Here is an 11,772-nt window from a genome sequence, read left to right on the forward strand (position 1 = left end):
AGGTCAGTTGCAGGACCATCAGCACCTGCTCCAGCCGCTCCACGGACTGACTTCCCGCCAGACTGGTGGACAGAAGCTGCACAATGGAACACTTGTTCCTGCAGATGTGTCAGCCGTCATAAAAGGGTTTAAAACAAATCTGCCGGAATTTAAAGTCACATTAACAAGAAGATCCTGGCTCAACTCCCCGACAACATGATAGAGAAACGCTCCTTGCCAATACAGCGCCTGCCTCGCCTCTGGATACTTCTAAGATGTTCAAAATCATAGATTATTCGCCTCACTTACCAAAGCAAGAGGAAAGCCTCCAAGCAAGTCAAAGGCTTTCGACCAATATCGCTACTAGAGGTACCTGCAAAATCTTCGAAAAATAGTCAACAAGCGATTGCGGATGTGTATCTGGAGGACGAAGACGTGCATAATCCCCGCCAGTTCGGCTTCCACGCCAATGCAGGCTCACCGCCGCCAACCAGGCTGGGGCAGATCATAATATATGACTGGCCGCCTACGGTAATATAATAGTACTGAGGACGTCAGCAAGGCGTTTGACAAGAGATTTAGCACACTGGGACGCTGTGAAGTATAAGATCGCCACCAACTAGAGCTACCCGAAATCTGGCCTCGCCTGCTGTGCAACTTCATTACGGACCGCAGAGCCAAATTAAGATGCAAGAACATTTTGGAAGAATTCTCACCTATCGAGCAGCGTGCCTCAGGGCTCTTGTCTCTCACCAACCCTTTACACACTCCCCACGTGACCTGCCACCCCCCCAATCATCGGCAGCAGTACGTCATGTCACCGGGCGTATAACCTGAATCGTCACCTGCCCAGGAAGGATTCACAGCAAGGATGGCGCGACTCACTGCTCGGGCAATGAAAGAGATCTCGGGTATGAAAATAAATGGAAAGAAATAAAAACAAACAAACAGGAAATTTGAGGTCCTTACCCTTGGCACAAATTAAGCCGGCCCCGTGATGATCGACGACGAAGAGATTGAGTACTCTAAACAAGGCAGGTTGCTCAGCTCCATCATTTCTCGGATGGGCATCAATTACGTGAAGAACAGAATAAATAAGTCAAAGTCGCCGCAGCCAAATTCGACGTTTAAATTTGATTAACACACTGAGAAGATACAGGATTCACCTGTACAAGGCGCTGGTGAGGCCTGTGTTAGATGCCACATCTATACCCTCATTACACTCCGGAACTAGACTACAACAACTACAGAAACTTCCCAAAACTGAAGTTTTGGGGTGTGTGTGGCGCCACCCTACCGGGAGACAGTGGAAACCATCCACCTAAGAAATAGTGAGGCCCTCGCTCGAGTTCCATCGCCGAGGGAAAGGTTTAGGACAAACTCCTGGACAGCCCTCAGCCCAGACCACGCAGGGAAGACATCAACGGAGAGAGACCCCACGCCTGGTGGCCCCGGAGTCCTGCCCACTACTACAACAACCCCAACCCGTCCATCTACTACTTTCCGTGATCCATAGATTAAAACTTAGATGATATAAATTCACATTTAACAAGTCACAATCAAGAGTGAGTCCATAACGTAATACAGTATAAGATGTTGTAAAACTTGTAGTGTAAATCAATCTAGTCATTGTCTACTAAAATAACCATTGTGCAACCTCATTTAAATCGTAAGAGTTGGCCCAGTTAGTAACAAACTCTGTAATATGTAAAACAAGGGTGTCGTCTCATTTAACTCATTAAACTATTTTCCAACCTTCCCCACGACTATATGTTCATGACTTCTCCATCCCTCATGTCTGAAACATGCCTTGGGCTAACATGCTGTGCCTTGAGCCCCAGCATGCCTTCCATCCCCACCTTAACCAAAAAAAAAAAAAAGTACACGAGTGTTGACATGAGGGCTGACACACCCCCACCCTGAGGTAAGGGCATGGTGTAGAGTACACGAGTGTTGACGATGAGGCTGACACACCCCCACCCTGAGGTAAGGGCATGGTGTAGGAGCACAGAGTGTTGACGATGAGGGCTGACACACCCCCCACCCTGAGGTAAGGGCAGCGTGGGAGTACACAGTGTTGCAATGAGGGCTGACACACCCCACCCTGAGGTGGGGCATGGTGTAGGAGACACGAGTGTTGACAATGAGGGCTGACACACCCCACCCTGGAGGTAAGGCATGGTGTAGGAGTACACGAGTGTTGACGATGAGGGCTACACACCCCACCCCTGAGGTGGGGCATGGTGTAGAGTACACGAGGTTGACGATGAGGGCTGACACACCCCCACCCTGAGGTAAGGGGCATGGTGTAGGAGTACATGAGCGTTGACGATGAGGCCTGACACCCCCACCCCCAGAGGTAAGGGCAGGAGTAAGAATACACGAGTGTTGACAATGAGGGCTGACACACCCCCACCCTGAGGTAAGGGGCATGGTGTAGGAGTACAGGAGTGTTGACGATGAGGCCTGACACCCCTGAGGTAGAGCATGGTGTAGGAGTACAGGAGTGTTGACGATGAGGCTTACACCCCCCCGCCTTGAGGTAAGGGCATAGTGTAAACAAAACAAAATTCGAGGTCATACGCATAGCCAAAATTAAGCCGGCGTCATTGATGATTGACGACGAAGAGATTGAGTACTCTAAACAAGGCAGGTTGCTCGGCCTCATCATCTCTCGGACGGGCATCATTTCCCACGTAAAGGACAGACTAAATAAAGCCAAAGTCGGTGCTGCCAAATTAAAACGTTTTAAACTGTTGCTTGAGAAGATACAAGTTCACCTGTACATGGCGCTGGTGATGTCTATGTTGGAGTACCCACATATACCACTCGTCACAATCTGGAAGACCAGACTACAACAACTACATAGCTTCCAAAACAAGTGTTTGAGGTCAGCCAATGGCCAAGCGCCACCCTACCAGGAGACAGTGGAAACAATCCACCTGAGAAATAAAACAGAAGCCCTCAACGTCAGGTTCCATCGCCTAGGGAAGAAGGTTTGGGACAAGCTCCTGGACGACCCTCACAGCCCAGACCACCTATGCGGGGAAGGCATCAACGGAGGGAGACCCCACGCCTGGTGGCCCCGGAGTCTGCCCGCACTACAACAACCCAACCCGCGACCCATCTATCTCCACCACGGTGATCCACCTTAGATTAAATCTTAAATGATATAAGTTCACATTTAACAAGTCAAAATCTAGTGAGTCCATAACGTAATGTAGTATAAGATTTTAATAAACATGTAATCATACTAGTCATTGTCTATCAAAGTAACTATTGTGCAACCTCATTCTAAATCCTAGGGTAGCTTAGTTAGCCACAAACTCTGTAATATGTAAAACAAGGGGTGTCGTCCCCCTCTGTTTAACTCATTAAACTTTTTTCAACCTTCCCCGACTATTTGTTGTGACTTCTCCATCCCTCATGTCTGGCTGTGCCATGAGCCCCAGCATGGTCCATCCATTCCCACACCAACCTAAAAAAAAATGTACATGAGTGTTGACGATGAGACCTGACTCTCACTCCCCACCCCCACTTCCTGCTTTATCTAAACACACTCACTAAAATGTTAAGATCGTCAGGGAATGATCCTAGCTGGAGAATGATCCTAGCAGGAGAGTGATCCTACTAGAAGTGATCCAGCTCACGGAGGATCCTGAGCTTGGGAGTGATCTTGCTGGGGTAAGATCCTAGCTGGGGATTGATCCGAGCTAGAGGTGAACCCACCTGGGAGAGTGATCCTAGCTACAGGAGTGATCCTAGCTGGGAGAGTGTCTACCTAGGGGAGAGGGTCTAGCTAGGGGAGTGATCCAGCTAGGAAGGATTATAGCTGCCAGAGTGATCCAAGCTAGGGGAGTGATCCCATAAGGAGAGTGATCCGCTAGGGGAAGGATTATAGCCAGAGAGTGATCCAAGCTAGGAGGATCCTTAGGGGAGTGATCCTAGCTAGGAAGGATTATAGTCGAGAGTGATCCAAGTTAGAGTGATCCTAGCTAGGAAGGATTATAGCTGCGAGAGTGATCAGCTAGGGAGTGATTAGGGCAAGGGAGTGATCCTAGCTAGGGGAAGGATTATAGCTGCAGAGTGATCCAAGCTAGAGATCTAGCTAGGGAGTGATCCTAGCTAGGGAAGGATAGATGGCGAGAGAGTGATCAAGGGGGGAGGGTCCAGCTAGGGGAGTGATTCTAGCTAGGAAGGATTATAGCAGGAGATGATTCAAGCTGGAGTGATCCTAGCTAGGGGAGTGATCTCAGCTAGGGAAGGATTATAGCTTGAGAGTGATCCAGAGCCAGGGAGTGATCTAGTTAGGGAGTGATCCTAGCTAGGGAAGATTAAAGCTGAGAGTGAGAAGCTGGGGGAGGATCCTAGCTAGAAGGATTATAGGCGAGAGTGATCAGCTTAGGGAGTGATCTAGCTAGGGGAGTGATCTAGCTAGAAGGATTAGAAGCAGTGAGAGTGATCAGCTGGGAGGATCCAGCTGGAGGATCTGCTAGGGAAGGATTAGAAGGGTGAGAGTGATCCAAGGGAGTGATCCTGGCTAGGGAGTGATCCTGAGCTAGAAGGATTAGCTGGAGAGTGACCAAGCTGGGGAGGATCCTATGGGGAGTGATCCAGCTAGGGGAAGGATTATAGGTGAGAGTGATCCAAGCTAGAGTGATCCTAGCTAGGGAGTGATCTAGCTAGGGAAGGATTATAGCGTGAGAGTGATCCAAGCTAGGGAGTGATCCTAGCTAGGGGAGTGATCCTAGCTTAGGGAAGGATTATAGCTGCGAGAGGAACGCTAGAGTGATCCTAGCTAGGGAGTGATCTCTACTAGGGGAAGACAAAGCCGAGAGTGGTTCAAGGGGGAGGATCTGAGCTAGGGGAAGGATTAAAGGTGAGAGTGATTCAAGCCTGGGAGTGATTCTAGCTAGGGAGTGATCCTAGCTAGGGAAGGATATAGCTGCGAGAGGATCCAAGCTGGAGTGATCCTAGCTGGGAGTGATCCTAGCTGGGAAGGATTATAGCTGTGAGAGTGATCAGCTAGAGGATCCTAGCTAGGGAGGATCCTAGCTAGGGGAAGGACTGAAGGTGAGGGATCCAAGCTAGGGGAGATTCTACTAGGGGAGTGATCCTAGCTAAGGGAAGGATTATAGCTACGAGAGGATCAGCTAGGGAAGTGATCCTAGCTAGGGAAGGATTATAGCTGCGAGAGTGATCCAAGCTAGAGGATCCTAGGGGAGTGATCCTACTAGGGAAGATTATAGGCGAGAGTGGTCAGCTGGAGTGATCCTAGCTAGGGAGTGATCCTAGCAGGGGAAGGATTAAAGCTGAGAGTGATTCAAGCTAGGGAGGTCTCGGCTAGGGAGTGATCTCACTAGGGAAGGATTATAGCTGCGAGAGTGATCCAAGCTGGGGAAGTGATTCTAGCTAGGGAGTGATTCTACTAGGGAAGGATTAAAGCTGCGAGAGTGATCCAAGCTAGGGAGTGATCCTAGCTAGGGGAGTGATCTAGCTAGGGAAGGATTATAGCTAGAGAGGGTCCAAGCTAGGGAGTGATCCTAGCTAGGGGAGTGATCCTAGCTAGGGAAGATTATAGCATGAGATGATCCAGCTGGGAGTGATCCTAGCTAGGGAGTGATCCCATAGGGAAGGATTAAAGCTGGAGAGTGGTCCAAGCTGGGAGGATCCTAGCTAGAGTGATCCTAGCTAGGAAGGATTATAGCTGCGAGATGATCCAAGCCTGGGAGTGATCTTGGCTAGAGTGATCCTAGCTAGAAGGATTATAGCTGGGAGAGTGATCCAAGCTAGGGAGGACCTAGCTGGAAGGATTATAAGGTGAGAGTGATCCAAGCTAGAGATCCTAGCTAGAGGGATCCAGCTAGGAAGGATTATAGCTGGAGAATGACGAAGCTAGAGGATCTCAGCTAGAGTGATCCTGCAGAGTGATTTGCTGGAGAGTGATCGCACTGGAGAGGCCAAGGGCCAGGCGGGTAAGAGCAGGTGAGGTCAGGGACCACCAGCAGTGAGGGCCAGGATCGCCAGCAGGTAAGCTCAGAAAAAGCCAGGACTGCCAGCAGGTAAGCTCAGGTGAGGGCCAGGGACTGCCAGCAGGAAAGCTCAGGAGAGCCAGGAACCGCCAGCAGGTAAGCTCAGGTGAGAGCCAGGAAGCGCCAGCAGGTAAGCTCAGGAGAGCCAGGAAACGCCAGCAGGTAAGCTCAGGTGAGGGTCAGGGACCGCTAGCAGGTAAGCTCAGGTGAGAGCCAGGAACCGCCAGCAGGTAAGCTCAGGTGAGAGCCAGGAACCGCCAGCAGGTAAGCCTGTGGTGAGGCCAGGGACCGCCAGCAGGTAAGCTCAGGTGAGAGCCAGGAACCGCCAGCAGGTAAGCTCAGGTGAGGCAGGGACTGCCAGCAGGTAAGCTCAGGTGAGGTCAGGGACCGCCAGGTAAGCTCAGGTGAGAGCCAGGGAACCACCAGCAGTTAAGAACAGGTGAGCGCCAGAGACCGCCAGCAGGTAAGCTCAGGTGAGGTCAAGGACCGCCAGCAGTTAAGCTCAGGTGAGAGCCAGGGACCACCAGCAGGAGGTCAGGGTCAGCCAGCAGGTAAAGGTCAGGGGCCACCGACAGGTGAGGTCAGTGACAGCCAACAGTGATGGCAGGGGCCACCAGGAGGTGAGGTCAGAGACACCAACAGGTGATGGTCAGGGGCCACCGACAGGTGAGGGTCAGAGACAGCCAACAGGTGATGGTCAGCCACCAGGAGGTGAGGGTCAGAGACAGCCAACAGGTGATGGTCAGGGGCCACCGACAGGTGAGGTCAGAGACAGCCAACAGGTGATAGTCAGGGGCCACCCAGGAGGTGAGGGTCAGAGACAGCCAACAGGTGATGGTCAGCCACCAGAGGTGAGGGGTCAGAGACAGCCAACAGGTGATGGTCAGGGGCCACCAGGAGGTGAGGGCTCAGAGACAGCCAACAGGTGATGGCGGGGCCACCAGGAGGTGAGGTCAGAGACAGCCAACAGGTGATGGCAGGGGGCACAGAGGTGAGGGTCAGAGACAGCCAACAGGTGATGGTAGGGGCCACCAGGAGGTGAGGGTCAGAGACAGCCAACAGGTGATGGTCAGCCACCAGGAGGTGAGGGGTCAGAGACAGCCAACAGGTGATGGTCAGGGCCACCAGGAGGTGAGGTCAGACAGCCAGCAGGTAAGGGTCAGGGGCCACCCCAGGTGAGGTCAGAGACAGCCAACAGGTGATGGTCAGGAGACCCCAGGAGGTGAGGGTCAGAGACAGCCAACAGGTGATGGTCAGGCCACCAGGAGGTGAGGTCAGAGACAGCCAACAGGTGATGGTCAGGGGCCAACATGAGGTGTAGAGACAGCAACAGGTGATGGTCAGGGGCCACCACGAGGAGGGTCAGAGACAGCCAACAGGTGATGGTCAGGAAACCACCAGGAGGTGAGGGCAGGATCAGCCAGCAGGTGAGGTCAGAGACAGCCAACAGGTGATGGTCAGGGGCCACAAGGAGGTGAGGTCAGAGACAGCCAACAGGTGATGGTCAGGGGCCACCAGGAGGTGAGGTCAGATCAGCCAGCAGGTAGGGTCAGGCCACCGACAGGTGAGGTCAGAGACAGACAGCCAACAGGTGATGGTCAGGGGCCACCAGGAGGTGAGGTCAGAGACAGCCAACAGGTGATGGTCAGGCCACCAGGAGAGGTCAGAGACAGCCAACAGGTGATGGTGAGGGGCCACCACGAGGTGAGGTCGAGACAGCCAACAGGTGATGTCAGGCCACCACGAGGTGAGGTCAGACAGCCAGGTGATGGTCAGGAACCACCAGGAGGTGAGGTCAGGATCAGCCAGCAGGTGAGGGTCAGAGCAGCCAACAGGTGATGGTCAGCCACCGACAGGTGGAGGTCAGAGACAGCCAACAGGTGATGGTCAGCCACCAGGAGGTGAGGTCAGAGACAGCCAACAGGTGATGGTCAGACCACCAGCAGGTGAGTCAGGGCAGCCAGCACGGTGAGGGTCAGGGGCCACCAGGAGGTGAGGCAGAGACAGCCAACAGGTGATGGTCAGACCCAGCAGGTGAGGGTCAGTCAGCCAGCAGGTGAGGGTCAGCCACCAGGAGGTGAGGTCAGAGACAGCCTACAGGTGATGGTCAGACCACCAGGAGGTGAGGTCAGCCACCAGGAGGTGAGGTCAGAGACCACCAGCAGGTGAGGTCAAGAGACAGCCAACAGGTGATGGTCAGGGCCACCAGGAGGTGAGGGTCAGAGACAGCCAACAGGTGATGGTCAGGGACCACCAGCAGGTGAGGGCAGCCACCAGGAGGTGAGGGTCAGGTCAGCCAACAGGTGATGGTCAGGGGCTGCCAGGAGGTGAGGTCAGAGACAGCCAACAGGTGATGGTCAGGACCACCAGCAGGTGAGGGCTAGGGACCACCAGCAGGTGAGGGCTGTAGGCCAACAGCAGCAGGTGAGGGTCAGGGGCCACCAGCAAGTGAGGTCAGGCCACCAGGAGGTGAGGGTCAGGGGCCACCAGGAGGTGAGGACCATGGACAGCCAACAGGCGAGGTCAGCCCGCAGGGAGGCTTAGGGGCCCACCAGCAGGAGGCCAGGGACCATCAGCAGGTGAGGCCAGGGCCGCCAGCAGGTGAGGGCCAGGGCCGCCAGCAGGTAAGAGCAGGTGAAGGCCAGGGACGGCCAACAGGTGAGGGCTGAGTCACCAGCAGGTGAGGCCAGGACCATCAGCAGGTGAGGCCAGGACCACCAGAAGGTGATGGCCAGGGCCGCCAGCAGGTGAGGCCAGGCCAGCAGGGTAAGAGCAGGTGAGGGCCAGGGACGGCCAACAGGTGAGGCGAGTCACCAGCAGGTGAGGCCAGGGACCATCAGCAGGTGAGGCCAGGGCCACCAGAAGGTGATGGCCAGGTGCCGCCAGCAGGTGAGGGCGGGCCGCCAGCAGGTAAGAGCAGGTGAGGGCCAGGGACGGCCAACAGGTGAGGCCATGAGTCACCAGCAGGTGAGGCCAGGGACCATCAGCAGGTGAGGCCAGGACCACCAGAAGGTGATGGCCAGGGGCCGCCAGCAGGTGAGGGCCAGCCGCCAGCAGGTAAGAGCAGGTGAGGCCAGGGACGGCCAACAGGTGAGGGCCATGAGTCACCAGCAGGTGAGGGCCAGGGACCATCAGCAGGTGAGGCCAGGACCAGACGGTGATGGCCAGGGTGCCGCCAGCAGGTGAGGTCAGCCGCCAGCAGGTAAGAGCAGGTGGGGCCAGGGACGGCCAACAGGTGAGGGCCATGAGTCACCAGCAGGTGAGGGAGGGATCACCAGGTGAGGGCCAGGAACCACCACCAGGTGAAGGCCAGGGGGCAGGGGTTAGGGAGAAGAGGCTGGGGCAACCAGCAGTAGAGAGTCGGGGGCCACCAGCAGGTGAGGCCAGGCCACCAACAGGTGAGGGCCAGGATCACCAGGTGAGGGCCAGGAACCACCACCAGGTGAGGGCCAGGGATCACCAACAAGTGCGGGGCCTGGGGCCAACAGCAGGTGATGGCCGGTGGCTGCAGGGACCGTAAGCAGGTGAGGACCAGGAGCCGTAAGCAGGTGACGGCAAGGGGGCCACCAGAAGGTGAGGGCCAGGGGCCTCCAGCAAGTGAGGGCCGGGAGCCGCCAGCAGGGGAAGGCCGGGGGCCACCAGCAAGTGAGGACTGCCAGCAGGTGAGGGCCAGGGACCACCAGGGAGAGCCAGGGAACACCAGCAGGTAAATTCCGGGGATCAGCAGTGACATAAGCATGTTTGCGGATGACACAAAAGTAGGGCGGCAGATTAATTCAGGGCAGGATGCAAATGTACTACAGAAAGATTTAAATAAACTGCAGGAGTGGTCAGAAAAATGGCAAATGATATTCAACACCAGCAAGTGCAGCTTTATTATTGGAAGAACAAATACTGTCAATGTATACAGCCTTAACAACATCAACCAGAGAAGTCGACTTCAGAAAGAGACTTAGGTGGTACTTGTAAGCCCTGACCTATGGCTTGGAAAACAGTGTGTAATGTTCGAAATAAGGCAGAGTATTAGTTTATATCTAGAATGTAAGTAATAAGAGTGGGAGGTCATATTGCAATTATATCTTGCACTAGTCAGGCTGCACCTCGATTATGCGGTTCAGTTCTGGTGCCCTTATTATAGAATGGATATCAATTACTGAGCGGTGCAGCGAAGAATGACGAAAATGATCGGGACTTAGAAACTTCCATGTCAAGATAGATTAAAAGAAACTAATTTGCATTCCTAGAAAGACGAAGAGTGCAGGGAGATATGAAGGAAGATGGGTGAAATGAATTAATAGAGGAGATATAGATAAAGTTTTATAATATCCGAGCAGGATAGGGCTCGGAGCAAAGGATTTAAGTTGGATAAGTTTATGTTTAGGAGGGAGATAGGAAGGAACTGTTTCACATATAGGGTGGTAGACGAGTGGAACAAGCGTTGCAACTTTGTAGTGAGTGCTGCGTCGCTGGAAAGTTTTAAAAGGAGGCTAGATACATTCATGAATGATAGAGAGTGGTAGTAACTCTCGACAGGAGCTGCCATGTACAGGCCAACCGGCCTGTGCAGACTCCTTATTTTCTTATGTTCTTGGCAAATTAGGGACTACCAGCTGGAGAGGGCAGGGGACCACCAGCAGGAGAGGGCAAGGGACCACCAGTGGAAGAGGGCCGGGGACCACCAGCAGGAGAGGGCCAGGGACCACCAGCAGGAGAGAGGTGGGGAACACCAGAAGAAGAGGGCCGGGACCAAAGCAGGAGACCGTGAACTACCAGCACCAGAGGGCCGGGGAACACAAGCAGGAGAGTACCGGGGACTAAAAGCAGGAGAGGGCCAGGACCACCACCAGGTGAGGGATCAGGAACAAACCGGCAAAGAAAGGGCCGGGGACCAACACAGCGAGAAGGCCAAACCAACAGAAAGGCCAGGAACCACCAACAGGAGAGGGCCTTGGACAAACAACAGGTGAGGGCCGGGGACCACCAACAGGTCAGGGTCAGGGACCGCCAGAAGATGAGGGACGAGGGCCACCAACAAGTGAAAGCCAGGGACCAGCAGCAGGTAAGTGCAGGTTACGACCATGGACCGCCACCAGGTAAAAGCAGGTGAAGGCCAGGGACGGCCAGCAGGTAAGAGCAGGTGAGGGTCAGGGACCACCAGCAGGTGAGGGTCAGGACCACCAGCAGGTGGTGAGCAGGGACCACCAGCAGGTGATGCATGCTGGACCACCAGCAGGTGAGTGGGGGACCACCAGCAGGTGAGGCCAGACCACCCAGCAGGTGAGAGGTTGGGACCACCAGCAGGTGAGACCAGGGACCACCAGCAGATGAGGGTCAGGACCACCAGCAGGTGATGGTCAGGGACCACCAGCAGGTGAGGTCAGACCACCAGCAGGTGATGGTCAGGACCACCAGCAGGTGAGGGTCAGGGACCACCAGCAGGTGAGGTCGGGGACCACCAGCAGGTGAGGACCAGGACCACCAGCTGGTGAGGCTGGTGGCCGCCAACAGGTGAGGGCCAGGGACCACCAACAGGTGACGGCCAGGGACCACCAGCAGGTGAGGGTCAGGGACCACCAACAAGTGAGGGCAGGGGGCCAGCAGCAGGGAAGGGCTATGGGTCGCCAACAGGTGAGGGCCGGAGACCACGAACAGGTGAGGGCTTGTGGCCGCCAACAGGTAAGGGCCGGGGCCACCAACAGGTGAGGGCAGGGACCACCAACAGGTGAAAGCAGGGGCCACCAACAGGAGAGCAGGGGCCCAA

General features: G+C 54.8%; 1 protein-coding gene across 1 annotated transcript; it reads left to right on the plus strand.

The window, feature by feature from the left end:
- Positions 1-9,505: 9,505 nt before the first annotated feature.
- LOC121871617 (luc7-like protein 3) lies at positions 9,506-10,978 on the plus strand. Its single transcript, XM_042374032.1, has 2 exons — positions 9,506-9,717; positions 10,612-10,978. Exons 1-2 carry the CDS (start codon positions 9,506-9,508, stop codon positions 10,976-10,978), a joined length of 579 nt encoding a protein of 192 aa, XP_042229966.1.
- The last annotated feature ends 794 nt before the right edge of the window (positions 10,979-11,772 follow it).

The sequence above is a fragment of the Homarus americanus genome, unplaced genomic scaffold, assembly GCF_018991925.1.
Source record: "Homarus americanus isolate GMGI-L3 unplaced genomic scaffold, GMGI_Hamer_2.0 scaffold26761, whole genome shotgun sequence".
Classification (NCBI taxonomy): Eukaryota; Metazoa; Arthropoda; class Malacostraca; order Decapoda; family Nephropidae; genus Homarus; species Homarus americanus.